Source organism: Catharus ustulatus, chromosome 22 (assembly GCF_009819885.2).
Source record: "Catharus ustulatus isolate bCatUst1 chromosome 22, bCatUst1.pri.v2, whole genome shotgun sequence".
NCBI lineage: Eukaryota > Metazoa > Chordata > Aves > Passeriformes > Turdidae > Catharus > Catharus ustulatus.
This window is the reverse complement of record NC_046242.1, coordinates 7109533-7126213: the sequence shown is the minus strand read 5'-3', so window position 1 is coordinate 7126213 and position 16681 is coordinate 7109533. Positions and strand designations below refer to the sequence as shown.

The 16681-nt window shown below is 49.2% G+C and overlaps 1 protein-coding gene across 4 annotated transcripts in view; it reads left to right on the top strand.

Moving 5' to 3' along the window:
- Window positions 1–16681, top strand: part of CAMKK1 (calcium/calmodulin dependent protein kinase kinase 1) — a 94074-nt gene that overhangs the window by 66025 nt on the left and 11368 nt on the right. For 3 of the 4 annotated variants that reach the window (XM_033078058.2, XM_033078059.2, XM_033078060.2), the window contains exons 10-15: window positions 8176–8375; window positions 8985–9038; window positions 9902–9975; window positions 13983–14070; window positions 15200–15328; window positions 15587–15690. In XM_033078058.2, coding sequence (XP_032933949.1) covers window positions 8176–8375; window positions 8985–9038; window positions 9902–9975; window positions 13983–14070; window positions 15200–15328; window positions 15587–15690 — 649 coding nt within the window. Of the gene's footprint in view, window positions 1–8175; window positions 8376–8984; window positions 9039–9901; window positions 9976–13982; window positions 14071–15199; window positions 15329–15586; window positions 15695–16681 lie in introns of those variants that run through there. The other variant, XM_033078061.1, reaches the window with a different exon arrangement.

Here is a 16681-nt window from a genome sequence, read left to right as displayed (position 1 = left end):
CTGGGTACAAAGCCTGGCTTAGGCAGGGACAGAGAGCCAGGAGCTCCCTGATTCAGTGGCACAGTGCTGTCACTGCTTTAGGCTGGGTTTAGTGTGTCCAATACCAGGAGCACAGTCCCAGCCTTGTTCACTGAGCAGTGAAGAAACCAAACCAGTTCAAGGTCTGAGAGTCAGGGGGTGACCCATGGTGGGGTCTCCCTTCCTCTGGCCCCTGCAATGCTGGGAATATATTTTGGGTTTGGGCATGGTGGTATTACTGATTCATGTGTTCTGTTTTAGGCCCTGTCTTGGACCTGGGCTCTGTGTTTGGGCTGTGTCAGGAGTTGTTTAAGCACATGCAAACTGTATTTGGGTCCCTGGTGAAATGGGTCCTTCAAGGGAAAGTGATTTTGCTCCCACTTTCAAGACTCCCCCAGTCCTGCAGGCCCTGCACACCCCCTCAGGGCCTGGGGAGAGTCTGGCCTCTGTCTAAGTACCAGCAGAGTGGTAATTCCAGAGTGCTCAAGTGCTTTGGGTGGGAAAGTTTCTGGATTATTTGTGTCATTAACTAAAGCATGTGCCTAAGCATCTCTGGGATTTAGGGATATGTGCAATTGCCACCTTTCCACTTGTAACTCCCCTCTAGTAGTGCTTGGCTGGGGTTTTATTGAAACTTCAGTCTCCCTTGTGGTGAGGCAAACTTTGCTTTCACAGAGATACTCAGCAGAAACGTGCTGGATGGGAAATAGTCATCATGCTTCATCAAAAGACATGAGGGATCTGCCAGGCAGGTATCCCAGTTTGATTTTAGGACTGGGACATGAGAATCTTCATTTAGTAAGGAGTAAGAATAAGCAGGCAGAAGGGCTGTGACACTGGCCAGGAGCAGACAGTGCAGAGCACACACACAGGCATGACCCAGGGAAAACCCTGCTGGCTTGCACAGTGAAGCACAGTGACTGTCCCTGCTGCTCTGGAGCTGCAAGCTCAGTATTCCAGTCATGAGAAGCTAAAACAGTTTCTGTCAGCTGGCTGAAGAAGAAAAACCCTTATTTCCTGCATTCTCTGAAAGTCTGCAGTTCTCCTGTGGCTGTCTGAGAGGGGGGCAGGTTTGGTGTCCTCTCTGCAGAGGAAGGTTTGTCTCCCCTGAGCTTGGGGTTGAAGGGAGGGCAATGACATGCAGCTAAAGCCTTTGGGAAATTCCCTTTGCAGCAGCAGCTCTGCAGTGAGAGCTGCAGTGACCCAGGGCCCTGCACACTGAGCCTTAACAAAGGGTCTGGCTTTTCAAAGCTGGCTTTTCTGAGATAACACTGAATCTACTTGGTTATCAATATATAATTTCCATTATCTTAAAAGGAAACTTAAGCAAATGCCCCAGCACAGGCTTGTGTTTTCTGAAGGATATCTAGTGCAGGGTAAGTCCAGGGTGGGTGCACTGAAGGATGAGTGCAGATGGTTTGGTCTGGTTTGGCTCTTGGCAGAGGGGAGTTCCTCAGGTTGGTGTGGGTCAGCACAGCTGGGATAGGAGTCTGGTGGAGCTGCTGCATGCTCTGCTGTGATTCCCAGCAAGCTGCTTGCTCCATGTGGGAAATGGGGATCTGCCTCTTCTCTGCTCCTCCTCCTGCCTGTACAAGTTTGGAGCTCCTCAAACAGAGCACGTTGAGGTGAGAGCTGCAGCAGCAAGGCTCTGGCTGTTATAAATGACACCACCAGGAGAAGAGAGGATGGCTTGTGTTTTATCACGTGCAGACAAGTTCTCCTTAGCTGATAAAAACCACACAAAAAACCCTTTCATGAGCTGCAAGTGTTGCTGATAGCGATCAATAAGGACTCTGTACAAGAGTGAGAGTAATTAGCTGATGGAGAAGATCAGAGAGATGTGCTGGAGCCTGTTAAGATCAGGCAGTTTGATTTTTGTTGTTTGATGCAGTTGTGTGTCTGCTCAGGGCTAGAAGCAGCCCTGGCACGGGCTGTGCAGGTTGTTTTGGCAGTTCCTGCTGCCCTCCCCGTGCTCCCTTGGACCACTGGGGTGTGTGGCCATGGCAGGGAGCTCTGTGCTGGTGACAAGGCTGTGCTCATGGGGGCTGGAGCACAAGGACAGCCTTTGACAGGCTAACCTGTCTCTCTTCCCTGTTGTTTCCTGCTGGGAAACACAACTTCTGCCAGGAGCTCAGCTGGAGCACAGAGGGAAGCTGAGCTGTTCCAAAGGGCTGGGTGGTGCTGAGGGTGCAAAACTTGGGCTTAAGCACCTTTCCCAAGAGGGAGAGGCTTAAGGGGTGCAGCAAGAGAGCAGCAAAACAGTGGAGAGAGCTGACACCAGCACAGCTGGGATCCTGCCCCTGCAGGGAACTGAGCATGGCAGGGGGTGTTCCCTTGGGGATGGAATGTTCTCCTTGGGCATGGGGTGTCCTCTTGGGCAGGGGGTGTCCCCTTGGGGATGGGGTGTTCTCCTTGGGCAGGGGGTGTCCTCTTGGGCAGGGGGTGTCCCCTTGGGGATGGAGTGTTCTCCTTGGGCAGGGGATGTTCCCCTTGGGCAGGGGGTGTCCCCTTGGGGATGGGGTGTTCCCCTTGGGCAGGGGGTGTTCCCCTTGGGCAGGGGGTGTCCCCTTGGGGATGGAGTGTTCTCCTTGGGCAGGGGGTGTCCTCTTGGACATCCCCTGCCCTCCAGCCCTCCCTCAGCAGAGCCCTGTGCATCAGCAGCCATCTGTTCTGAGCTCTGCATGGTGGTGCAGCAGTTTCCTTGCTAGGTTGTTAAATCATTTCTTTGCTACAGGGGCAGTGTGAGAGTAATACTAAGCAGACTCTGCAGTAGCACCATATGGATTGCTTTTGTCCTTGAATGGGATTCTGGTTTTAATCAAGCAGAATTCAGCACTGGCCTCAGTAAACAGCAGGTTGTGTCAGTACATTGCAAAGTTTTATATGTATAATTTTTAAATGAGCTTTTAGCAAGTTTGTGTTAAGCTGCTGGATCTTCAAGATTTCAGAGGGGAGTGCAGTGAAAGGACTAAGGAACAAAAGGGCTAAGGAACAAAATCTCCTTCTGCCACTATCTGTGCTCCCTCTGGCTCCTCACTCCCAGTTCCATTTGCCTCTGAGTGAAAGGGAAAGCCTGCTTTGGTCCTGGAATAGCCTGTGGGACCTGGAATGAGGAGTGTTTGTGAAATGGCTGTTTTGTCCCACTGAGGGCAACCGAGGGACTGAGCAGAGAGGAGTGGTGTGCTCAGCAGGGCTTTGCTAAGGAGCAGGAAGGCAATGGCACAACTGTGGAGACCCAGACAGGAGTGTACAGGTAGGAACCAGCTGGCCCAGCAGCAGAGAACTTCCCCAAAATCCACTTTTTCTCCAGCCCCATCTGCTGGAGCACAGCTGGCTGCTATTACCAACTCTGTTCAAACTCATTGCAGTGAAAAAACAAACAAACAAAAGCCAGACTTTCAGTTAGACCTTTTATTTTAGGCAGTTTACTCATAAGGGCTTGAATTTGAACACCCAAGTGCAGGTTTTGGCAGCTGCAGAAGGTCCTTTCCCAAGGATTGCTCACACCCTGAGAGCTCTGAACCCTCCTTTGAGGTTGTATCTCCACAGGATCTGCCTTCAGCAGGCTGTTCTCAGGCAGCAGTGCTCCAAGTTCAGGAGACAGACCAGACTTTAAGGCATCATTTCCTTATTTCTGAGCACCCTGGAGCTCTAGGTCTTGACTAAGTCCAACTTCAGGTATCCCTGGTCAGGCTTTCTAACACAAGTTGTGATAAAATGTGCACAGGCACTCACCTGCCCTGCCTGCTTTGTTCATGGGATGTGATGATTAATAAATATTTCAAACACATTTGAGATCTCTTCCTCTAGGAATCCATGGGAATGTTATCCAGATGCAAATAGGCCTGAAATAGTGTTACCTTTCCACTGACATGAAGAATGAGTCTAATAAAACCAAATTTAGCAGAGCACTGCATAATCAGACTTTGCCCTGAGGGCTCTGTGATATCTTAGGTGGTTTCATTTTCATTATGAAGAAATACCAATCTATGCCCTGCTTCAGGTCTGCCAGCACAGCAAGGGCAGGGTGTTTTGGAGCCCAGGGGAGTCATTCTGGTGAGCTGCTCACCCCTGCTTTAAGAGCAAAGCCCTTTCCAGGTAAAAGCAACACGTGGAGCCCTTTTGTCAGTTTGCCAAAGCAGCTCCAGCAAAGTGCTCTGCTTGGGCAGCTCAGCATCGATTTTAACCTGGGGAGGGGTGCAGGCAAGTGCATTTGCATGGGGATGAGTGTTGAGTGTTTTTCAGCTGTTGGTGTGGCCCTGTGCATGACCTGAAGGGCAGCACCAGTGGGATGGTCCTTCCCAAGGCTTCCTGCATCCAGCAGACAGGTCCCTGGGGCTGGGCTGGGGCTGAGGGTGGTCTCTGCCTGCTTTGGGACTCTTTCTGCACTGCAGCAAGCAAAAAACCCAGAGCCTTGTTCTCTGAGCAGGACACAGAGTGGCATGGGTTCAGCTTAGGGGTGCCAGCTGCCCATGAAGGGATCTAAGGGGAGGTCATGAGTTGGTCTAAAAGAAGAATAATCCCCAAACCCTCAAGGAGCACATTTAAGTGCAGCAATACGGATCATTAGTTTGGCTGTGTTTGTTTAAAGCACATTTAGGGATTTTATTTACATGTTGAAAGTGCTTTCCCTTCTCTGCTGAGCCTGATGCAGCCCTGCTCCTCTCTGTGTCCCAATGTGTCCTTAATTCCAAGGACAGGACAAGTGTTTTGTTTCTGGGACCTCTGGTCCTGGCTTCTGGTGAACTAATCCTAACAAGAGTGCCCTCCTACCTGCTGCTCTTAAATCTGCAGAGGATGAAGCTTGCTCCCAAGTGCTTCAGGCTGGTGAAATGGGAGGGTTAATTTATGCTGGTGATTGTGTTAGACTGACTGTGGCTGTCCCCTGCTCCCCTTGGGTTCTGTGCCCCTGGTCCCTTCTGTACTGTCATTAAAGTCTGGAAGGTGCCAGTAGTGGTAGGTTTTTGTTTCCAGGATGCTCAGCTCTCCCTCTGGAGTTCTGCAGGGATAACACCATCGTTTCCTCTGTGTGCTGTGCTGGAAATGCAGCCCATGCTGGTTTAATCAGCAGCTTTCCCCAAGACAGCTCAGTGCCTGGGCTCCTTTGGCAGCACGTGGCAGGGATGTGTCACTGCAGGCATGGCCAGGCAGCCTTTGGCCACTCCTGCTGAATCCTCTGAATCCACTGAATCCCTGCAATGTGTGCCTGCAGGAGAGCTGGACTGGCAGCACAAGTTGCTGGGTTGGGAAGTTTTTCCAGGCTTAGTTGTGTTGTGTCCTGCAGGTGAGCAGTCCTGCTTCCTTCCTGCAGCTCCCAAACAAACCAGCTCCTGGCTGTGCCTACAGGCAGACCTGGGAACGACTTTGGGGGAATATTTTGCTCTGCATTGTGCTGAACTACACCAGTGGTGAGGCACAGCACAGGAGAGGATAAGCCTGTACATTCTGAAGCCCAAAGCCAATTTTGGAAAGCTGTGCAGGGGAGGATGCCCACAGCAGCTGGCAGGCTGGGATTTGAGTTATGTTCCTTCAGAGCAGAACAGGTTAGCAGCTCCACACCAAATCTTTTCTTGACAGATGTGAGCACTTGCTCATTCAGTTTTTATGGCTGTGATGTTCATTTACACCAGCTGGTGCTCAGTCCCCTGTCCTCTCCTCATGGCTATTGCCTCTGCACAAGGCAGGATAGGGGAGGGGATTTGCAGGGAGCAGAAATCCTTTCAGCCAGCTGGAGGAAACTTTGGTTGTGCCACAGCAGCACAGTGTGTGGGTGGGACACTGCTCCAGACCTGCCCAGTCACCTCCCCTCTGCATCTGTCTCCTTCCCATCCCAGTCTGTTGTTTTTTAGATGGATGCCAGGTTCAAAAGCACATTCCAGAGGCCAGGCTCACTGCTGGCTCCTCAGCCCTGCAGGCTCTTGTGCTGAGTCTCTCCTCTGAGCACGAGGTCAGACTGTCACTGTCCCCAGCACACGTGAGTGCTCTCACCTGGAAACTCAAATATTCATTAGCCAAATGAGCCATTGTTTGATGGCTTTGATTTTTTGCAAAGGATGTGCTTCTAATTTCTTTGCTCTTTGTTTCTGTGCCCAGCAGAGATGGGTGCAGAGGAGACACATGGCAACTGCAAAACTGCCCACAGTGTTCCTCCACTTTCACTAGAGTGGTGCAGAGGCAAGGAATGGATTTTACAAAATACACAGTTAAATGACAGAGAAAATGGTTTGTGGTTTTATTTTGTTTGTGGGTTTTTTCTTTCCTATAAGGGAGAAATAATAAAAAGCCTGGAGTACTTGCTTGCCTTAATTTTCACAGCCCAGGCTGCAGGGATGTGCTTATGTGATCCATATTTGTTTTGGGGTTTTTTTTAGAGGCTTTGGGAATCTGAGCTCTGTGACACCTGCCTGAAAGGCAGCTCATCATCTCTTGAAGGAAAACTTCACTCCCCCCTCACTCTTATTTGCTCTCCCTATATTACCATAATGAAATGTCAGCTTGCCACCAGCTCTGCTGCTGAGCAGATGTCTCCTCCTAATTACTGTTGTTGCAGGGGTTTGGTGTTTATCCTGGCTGTCTAGGCAGGCTGTTACAGCATTAACTGCCTCCCACCACAGCCTGCCCATGCAGTTGTGCACATCTGGAAGAAGATCTAAGTCCTGGTGCTCTCCAGCAAGTTTTGTCTGCTGGATCTCCAGAGCAGCTCTTTAATGTGCCAAGGACAGCAGCCCCCAACAGTGCTTCAAACTGAGAGGGCCTTGCAGAAAAAATATCTGCAAGTGTGACTTCTCCTGGCCAAGCATGGCCTGCTGGAAAGAGGGCTTGCAAAGAGCAGAAAGTTAAATGAAGTTTGTTCTTGGTCCTAAAGCACAAACTGGGTGCTCCATAGGGCAGGCTACCTTTGTGGCAGTGTGTTGGAAGGGTTTGTAAAGCAGGAAAGGGTTGGAGCAGCATTTTCCTCCACCCAATGTGTATTTCCTAGGAGATATGAAAAGTGCTCATGGGGAGGTATGAAAACAAACATGCTCTGTTTGCAAGAAGGAAATGTGAAAACAGTGGTTGGAGCCAGGGGAGGACAGAGGCCAGGGGGTCCTGGTCCTTTGGGGAGGGCAGGATTAGAGGATTTCCTCCTTCAGTGAAGCCTCCTGGGTTTTCTACAGTTCTGCTTTTGGGGTCATTTCATGTTCTGAAAGTTGGTGGGTTTTTTATTTTTCAAGTTCTCTGAGTTCCTGAGAAATCAGCCACTTTCCTGCTTCACTCAGTGGCCTGGAAATGTCTTTCAACTGCAATATTGCACAAGAGAGGTGGTTTTTGGTGGTGTTTTCAGTGCATCTCAGCCTCCAAGCTCTTTGCAAGGGTTTGTTTCATGCTTGGTGTACAGCCCTTGAGCTGGTGCCCATGGCTGGGCTCGTGGGGCTGAGACAGAGCTGGAGTCTGCTGGAATGAAGGGGCAGCCTTGGGCACAGCTCTGGGTGCAGGAGTGCTGGGAATGCCTGGAGCTTGTGCCAGGGTGGGGCTTTGGGGTGATGCAAAGCAAGTTGAGGTTGTTTCTGTTTGTGGGCTCCATTGAGAAGCTTGGCTAAATACAGAGTGCTTCTCTGGGGTACTGCTGCCTGCTCCAGGCTTGGAGCTCCCTTATTCCATCTTTGGAGCTGGAAATGCCCACTCATTTCTGAGCTGGACTTGGCACTCAGCTGCTTGTCACCTGTTCCATTCTACCTGTGGTTCTGCCCCTTTTGATGAGCTTCACAGCACTGCAGTTTTAAAATAAATAAACTAAAAGTGAATTGTTTGGGTCCCATGAACCTTTAATACAGTGGGTATTAAACCCAGCAGCTGGTCTGATGAGGCCAAGCAAATCTGCAGAATTTGAGTGTTTTCCTTCTCCAGCAGCATTGCTTGTTCCCACTGAGCTTTCCCTGATTTGTGTCTTTTCTTTGCATAATTCCTGGATGTATTTCTGAGAATTGTGTCCCAGCAAGGTACCAAAGAGGAATGGCTGTAGGAAGTGACCCTCCTTCTCCATTATATTCCGTCTCCAGCAGCAGCTGGGGTGTGGTGCCTGAGCTTGCACCTTTATTTTCACCCTCCTGGGAAGGTTTCCCTGGGTGTTTTGGCTGCTGTGGCTGACCATGCTGCCTTTTTCTGGATGTTTTTCAGTGCACTACCAAAAGATCATCCACCGGGACATCAAACCTTCCAACCTGCTCTTAGGAGATGATGGCCACGTCAAAATTGCTGATTTTGGTGTCAGCAATCAGTTTGAAGGGAATGATGCTCAGCTTTCCAGCACAGCAGGGACACCAGCCTTCATGGCACCAGAGGCCATCTCCCAGACTGGCAAAAGTTTCAGTGGGAAGGTAAGGGATTGCTCACAGCTCCTCTGGGACCCCCAGGCATGGCACAAAGGGCAGTGCCCCCCTGCATCCTGACTGTGGTACAAATCAGGGCTGTCATTTACTAAAACTGAAGTTCTAATTCTCCCCAATGCAGGCAAACCCTACATTAGTTGCTCTGTGCAGTGGGCAGACACTTTGCTGTGGATCCCTGCCTGCACAGAAGCCATGATAAAACCCCTTCCCTGCCCAGAGGGAAAGGAGGAAGGCTTTGGTTTCCTTCCAAAATAATCAAGAGGCACAGGGGGCTGCTGAGCACCAAGGTCATACCTTGATTCCCTGGAAGTGAGAGACACTGCCAAGGGTGGGGATTCAGGGATAGGGTCTAATAGGGATTTGATTGTCTGGAAAACTTGGAGGTTCAGCCCTGAATGGTGTCATTTCCTGTAAGGGGCAAGGGAGCAATGCCTGGCCCAGCACAGCTCTCATTCCTCAGGAGTGCAAGAGCTGCCCTTAGGAGCCCAGCTTCAAAGTGGCATTGAAAGTGTTAAATCCATACAAACAATGGGAAAATCCAGCTTGCTCAGATCATCTGTGTTGCCTCTCCTTTACTCTGTCCATGCTCTCTTTCAGGCACTGGATGTGTGGGCCATGGGAATCACCCTGTACTGCTTTGTTTATGGCAAGGTAAGCTGCCTGGAGCCCTGCCCTGTCTGCCTGCCTTTGACTCATTCCTTTCCAAATAAAGGCAAATACTAGAGACAAAGACCTACCTTCTGTAAGCTTAAAAATCCCCCTGCAGTTCAGAAGGGGCTGAAGCTGTGATCTGTGGAAAGGATCATTTCCAGCACTGGGTCCTGAATGCAGAGCCATTGTTTGTGCTGCAAACCCAGAGCAGCATCAGCAGCACCAGGAGCAGTTTGTTGGGGGTTTATCCACATTGCCTGCATTTAGAAATGAGCCAGAGCGTGGAGAGAGGCGTGGGACTGATCCCAAACTGCTGCAGCACTTTTGGAACCAGATTTCAGAAAGCTCTGTCTGCCAAAGCTGAATTAGGACGGATGGGGGGTCCAGTTTGGCAGAGCAGCTCTTCAGTGCTGCCCTGTGCACACTCCATGTCCTGTCGTGGCCAGAACCCCCTGTCCCACCCCTGCTGTCCCAGGATGAGCAGGTGTGTGCAGTTTCTGTGGCAGGAATGTCACCTGAACCCCTGTCCAAGCACAGATCCCACCCCCAGGCACCAGGCATCCTGCTCTGGGTGAGAAGAGGCCAGGGAAGGTGACAGAGGCAGTTCAGGGTCACCTTGCAGGCTGCATGAAGGAGGATATTCCAGTCCAGTTATGTATTCCCTAGATGCCTCTGCTGTTCTTATGAGTTTATTTTTTAATAAGGAATGAATGGATTTATTGTGTGTGGGGAGATTTAATTTATTTCCATCTCAGTGTGAAATCTAGGGAGTGCAGAGGTTGTACTTGGTGTTACATGAATGACAAATGCCTGAGTGATGCCAGGGTCTTGGACAATTGGAAAATCTCTTGTTTGTTTTACAGTGCCCTTTTATAGATGAATATATTCTGGGTCTTCATAACAGGATCAAGACCAAGCCTGTGGAGTTCCCAGAAGAGTGAGTAAACTTTACTCTGCTGCTGTAAAATAAAGTTCAGTTTTCAGCATTGTTCTCTGTGGCACAGTGGGTCACCAGGGAGGGAAGGACATGAGTGGGTGAGGTGCTCTGTGTTCTCCTTCACGTGGGTTTTGTGCTGGTGATGTTCCTGAGGTGTTAAAAGTGTTTCTGCTCCTCCTCTGTCCTTGCTGTGCAGACAGGGACTAAAGGAAATGTCTCTTTGGAAGTGAAGGGATTCCAGGGTCTAGGAAGTTCTGCCCCACCTACTTGACTCTGCAGATGCTGGATGCATGGATTGGTTGGGGTTTTCTTTCTCCCCATGCAGCAGCCACCAGAATGATTTAACATATTCATTTTCAAAAGCAATGTGATCAACCTTGATCTTGGTCTAAGTAAACACATCCCTGTCCTGTGGACTTCCCTTGGAGCCAGAGAAGCTGTCTGATGGAAGGATGCTTGTCCTGAGATGTGCACCCACAGCTCAGCAAATCCCACTCCTCCAGCACACCCCAGGAAAACATGGGTTTGGTTTTTGCACTGGCAGAGAGGGGCCAGTTATAAAAAACAGGAATTAATTTCCCTGTGTGCTGTTGAGGGTGTGCTCCCACCCTGCTCTGGTGAGTCCAGGAACCCCCTGTGGGGCACAGTGGCAGGGCTGGGGTGGTCAGTGGGAAGGTCAGCTGTGGTCACACATGTGTCAGCAGCGCAGGGGACAAGCCAAGGCCACTCACATGGCATTGGAGCAGTGGCAGTTCAGCACTGAGGGGATGAGTGTTGAGGGCTGTCAGTCTGGCAGGAGCTGGTGACACTCCCTGTGTGCTCATGCTGGCTCCATGGTCACCATCCCTGCAGCTTCAAGTGCTGGCCACTGCTCAGCATTTCCTCCAGCTTCAGGCCCTTGGTGACTCTCTGTTGGTGAAGAATTCATTTCACCTGGTTCCTGACAGATGAAGTAGCCAGAGTTGGACTCTTTGTTCTCCTTCCCAAATCCACATAGTTGTCAGGCAAAGAATTCTTGACCTAATTGCTCATTGTAATAAAATTTGTAGATAAAACTACTTGATTTGGAGCAAGCACAACTTAAAACTCTAATGAGAGGCACATGTGGTATTAGAGGAGGGAGGGATGTTGTCAGGCAGCCTGTGGTAGGTGCATGTATGCAACATCTATGGCAAGGCTTTTTTGTGAGATGCTCCCTGAATTTTCACATTACAATGAAGGGCTGGGCCCTACCTTGGCAGTCCCAGACTCCCTTGATTCCACAGTGGAATACTCAGGGTGCCCTCTTTGAGAGGCTTACTGAGCCCTGGCTAATTACCTGCACTGCATTAATTACCCCTGCACTGATGAGGAGACACAGCCAGTGCAGGACTCTGGAGCTGCCAGGACCTGGGGGCAGGCCCACACAGACCCAGGGTAAGGAGCAGTTCTGGCAGAAGCTGGAACAGGACTTTGTCTTGGCAGCACTGCAGCCAAAAAAAACCCAAACCTGTTTATGTTCCCCTGGCAGTTTTCTCCCTTGCTCAGGGCTGGCAAAACCCCCACCCCTCCCTCAGCCACCATGTATTTGGGTTAGCAGTCAGCTCACAAGTGACTGTTCCCATCTGCCTCTGCAGTAAGTTATTAACATTTAATGGGCTAACTGGGTTGTGCTGAGATCCCTTCCTTCATTCAGGCATTTCCTTCAGTGATAATTGGGCTGCATGATTTATGTGGATTCCTCAGTGACCTGTTCTCCCAGTCTAAAAAAAGCTGCACCCCTGATTATGTTGTTGGAGGAGCTGAGGGTTACTAGGTGTTGACAGCTGTCCAAACCACATCTATTTGTTAGAGGCAGCAACAGAGACATGGAATTCACTGGAGTGGATCCACCCTGACCTCCCACAGAATTAGCATCTCTCTATAGTGAGGAGTATTTTGGTTTCAATTTATTTCACCATGGCTACAAAAGACACATTCCTGTTTGCAGACAGCCCATGCAAACTCACTGCCTGTTTCCTGACAACCTTCAGGACAGATGGATCTGACTGTACCAGTGTCAGCATCCTGTCCCTTCCCTTAGAGACACCAGGGTAAATATTTATGGCACTGGAGTTCTCATTCATGTCACTGAGTCCTTGGCATGACACGAGGCAAATGGGCTTAGCTCACACCCTGAGGATCCTGGCATGACTAAAAAGCAAGCTGAAGTTTCTCTTCAAACGTGTCAGTGGAGCCAGAAGCTCTGCCTAGTCCCTGCTGGTGGAGCCCAGGACAATGTTCCCTGACCTGCAGGCACCCTGAAAAGTGATCTGTGTGCTGGCAGCCCTCCCAAATGGATGCTGAGCTCTGTGCTTGGCATTCTCCTGACAGCTCCTACAGGACTATGCTGTGAGAAATCCCAGACAGAGCAGGCTTTTCAAATGAAAAATGCCATCAGGCACAGTGTTCACACTGTGCTGCAGACTGGAGAGAAGGGAAACCAGAGGCAGGGAGATGTGATCTGGCCATTACCCACCTGACACAGGTGATCCCGTTCATGGGGCTTTTCCCAGTGGCTTTAGTCCTGTGTTGCACAGGAATCAGTCTGGTACCCAGAAATGTTAAGTGATTTTATATTCTATTTATTGTATTTTAAGTAAAGCTGTTGACACTTTGGCACAGAGCTGATTTTAAGTATTTTCAAAATGCCATCTCGCTTGCATCAGTGTGGTGTCTGGAAGGATTCTGTTTGTTCTGACCTGCTAAATGCACTGTCACTGCCCCTGGCTCTTCCTCTGGAGCTCATCTCAAGAGCAGCACTGTTCTTTCCATTCCAACTGAAATTGTCACCTGAGTCTCTGAGGACTCATCCTGTTATTCCCCTTGTCTGGGCTCTGTTGCACAGCAGACCCTGGATGCAACTTTTAAGGGTTTAGATTTCAAACTGAGCCCTCTTTTTGCCTCTGAACAAGCAGCAATTCCTTGTGGTTGTTTGTAAAGAGCTCATAGCCAAAGTCCAAATAAAATATTCATCAATTATTAAACAGCAGCTCTGTTTTCATCAGACTAAAATATCCCTTGCTGTGATGTGGTTTTCATTTTGGTTTGTGATAGTTTATTTCCTTCTCTGCTTGGGGAGGGGGTGCAGAGGAGGTTGAGCACCTGGTGCTCACTGTTGTTTTCAGTCTCAAATCCAGCCTTCCTGGGGAGTGACATTTCATGCTGCTAAGTTCCATCTCCATGAAGAAACACAGTTCTTCAAGAGCCATTTGTGACACAGACTTTTAAGTGCGTAATACAATTCAGTCACATGCTGGCGTTTTACTGCAGTAGCACTTTGATCATTCAGATCTGGTGTATTTTAAAGGCATCTCCTGCATCATTAACCACAGGAGTCACTGCAGCCTTTGGGCTGCAGGACCAAGGGCTCCACGTCAATGGAGTGGCTTCTGGATTCAGGTGCTCTCACATTTGGATCTTGGAAATAGTGTTAAAAATTTAGATGTATTTCTCTTATTTGCATTTGTTCATTCCCTCCTTTTGTTACCCCAAGGCTGAACTTTGCAGGTAGGGAATACTGAGTTACAGGCAATCAGTGTTCTGGAAGAAATTTAAATAACACAACCTGGAAGCTTTGCTGGGAACTTAAATGTCAGATGTTTTATCCAGCATGCAGTTGCTCATGATGCAGGTTCAGCAAATCAAGCTGTGCCCTTCTTGATTCACAGAGTTCAACTCCAGTTCTGCTCTCAGGAACATTTTGTTGTTCCAAATCTCCCCTCAGAAATTCCCCTGTGTCTTCCAGAATATCCTCAGCCCCATCCTGCATTTTGAGTGCACTGTGGTGTTGGGGGGCAGAGCAGGAAAACCAAGCCCTGCAGCACTGACTGTGGTGCCTTCCTTTTTCAAGCCAGGTTTGCAGAGAAAATGTCTCATGAGCAGAGCAGATTCTCTCCCAGGTAACTGCAGTAAGGACTGTGCATTGCTGCACTCTAAATTCCCTTGTTAACTGTGCTGAGCTGTGTGCTGCTGTTGTCTTCACTCAGGGCACAGATAAGTGATGAGCTCAAGGAGCTGATACTGCGCATGCTGGATAAAAACCCAGAAACAAGGATAACAGTCCCTGAAATAAAGGTAAGTTAGACCTTGATATTACAGTTTTAATCTCAGCTGATTTAATGTCCTTTGGTGCCTTCTAATGAGGCAGAGCTGTTCCCAGTGTTTGTTTTGGGAGCTGTCTCTAGCACCCTCCCTTGGAAAGGGAGAGCACTCATTTTGCTTCTTGCTTGGGGAATATTGACAAAAGCTTCCTTGTTTACTTATTGAAATGAAAATTACTCAAAAGCTGGCTCATCTCAGTGAATCCCTGGGAGAATCAACATTGTCAGGGGACAGTGCTTCAGAGCCTGGGCTGGCAGTGTTGGATGTGCATTCCAGGAACTGGATGTGTGTTCCTCCTCTGTCCTTGTGTGGCCAGTGCCCTCAAGGCAGCACATTTGTTTCTATCACCATTATTTGGGAGATGTTTAATAATAGAAATAACGAACAGGCCTGGCAGAGCACAATGTTTTACAGGTTGTGGTTTCATTCTGGGTTTGCATGGGCTTGCTGTCCTCCTGTCACCCCTCACCAAGGCTTTAGACCTGCTGGAGGATCTCAAAATTTCCATAGAGATCCATCAACATCCATCATGCTTTGTCCCAGGCCAGCACCAGTATTGCCACCAAAGCTGACAGTAGAAAGGTTGAGCTTCAGGAAAAAATTGTGGCATCCCTTCCCTCCGTGCCCAGGAGGCCAGAGCCAGGTTTGGAGCTGAATTTATGGGGTTTCACCTGGCACACTGTGGGTGGAGGAGCAGAGCTGAGTGCTGGCCCTGTCCTTGGCTGTGCCAGACTGGGGTCTGCCCTGGATGCTGACAGAGGACGTGTCAGGATGGGCTCAGTGCTCAGCCCTCAGACAGGGCTTCCCTCCTGTTCACAGCCAATAACCTTCCCATGAGAGGCACCAAGAAAAGGGGGCTTTGCTCTGCTGCATGCAAGACAAAGAATGAAAACACCCCAGACAACTCAGTTTTTCAAATTGGAGTGTTTGAAAGTCGAGAGTGTTTCAGACTTGATTCAGAAAGTGCCATGGTGCTGGCTGGTGGCAGCAGGTGTGACCCAGACTGCAGCTGGTTAAAAGCAGCCCTGGCAGGGGGAGGTGGAGCACAGTGTGTCCCAGCCAGGGCTGTGTGTGTCCCAGCCAGGGCTGTGTGTGTCCCCAGGTGCACCCCTGGCTGAGCCGGGGCGGCGCGGAGCCGCTGCCGCTGGAGGAGGAGCACTGCTCCGTGGTGGAGGTCACCGAGGAGGAGGTCCAGAACTCTGTGAAGACCATCCCCAGCCTGCCAGCTGTGGTATGTGTGCACTGTGTGGAGCCTTCAGCTGGAGGAGGGGGTTTGGAGAGGGGACAGGGTGAAATCCTGACCTGTTGACCCAGGGTGAATCCTTGTGTCTGAGCTCTGCTGCAGCCTGGCTCTCTCCATGGGTTCCTTTGCTTCGTGCTCTTTGCTGTAAAATGTCACCTGAATTATTAAAGAAGCTGTTGTTACTCCTTTGAGCTGCCTTGCAGGAGTCAGTCCTGCTGTTCTCACAGGTCTGTTCTCTCCCCAAAGATCCTGGTGAAGGCCATGCTGAGGAAACGCTCCTTCGGGAATCCCTTCGAGGTGCAGACGAGGAGGGAGGAGAGATCCATGTCAGCTCCAGGGAACCTGCTGATGTAGGTACCTCCAGCCCAGCCTGGCTCTGCCAGGGCAGGGCCAAAGTGTGGGGGAAGCAGTGTGCACGTCTGCAAAAGATTTAAAGCATTTAAAGATCAAAATTTAAAATATTTAAATTTAAAAGCATTAAAAGATGTAAAGCATTTAAAGACAAAACTCCTTTCTGCATCAAACACTGGAGGTAAAATCTCCAGATTGAAATACAGTTTATTACTGCAGCCTAAAAACTCTCTCATAGATGCAGTTCTGTCTGGCCTAAACACATGTAAGGTGCTAAACTTGAGTCTGTTTTTCACCTGTTAGTTAATTATGCTGTGATCAAAGAGTCATTACAAATTGGTGAAGTTTAATTAGGGTCTAGTTTGGATATATATTGGAGGGTTAATTTTTCTTTCTATGAACAACAGGAATGGTGCTAAATGAGCAGTTTATGTAGGTTTTTTAACTCAAAATGAGATGGTGGGATTTGACCTGTGGTCTGGGGCCCAAGTCTGGGCAGAGACATCATTGTCAGACAAAAGAGAGCACTTTGAAATTGCTTTTTCACTTGAGAACACATCCGGTATTTTTCCACACAATTTTTTGCCAGTTAATGAAATACTGGAACACATTGCAAAGGGATACTTTGGAGGTTGGGTATAAATTACTGTATTGGCATTAAAAAGGGAATAGAGATCTTGATGACTAACAGATTCACCAACAGTTTTTAACCATGATGGGATGGGGAGAGAAGTCTTCTATCCTTTACTTGGTTCTTACTCTTCCTCCCTCATTTTTGTCACTGGTTCCTTTTGGAGCCAGGATTCTGGGCCATCAGTCCAGTAAATAACAGCTGGACCAGTAACCTGATCTGGGACAATTATTTTTATATAAATAAAGTTGTCATCCCACAGGATCTGCAAGGCTGTGACTGACAACCACAAAGCTGTGTTGTCCCAAAATGATTTTTTCCACCCAGAATCCCAGTGCCATTCCTAGCAGACTCCCACG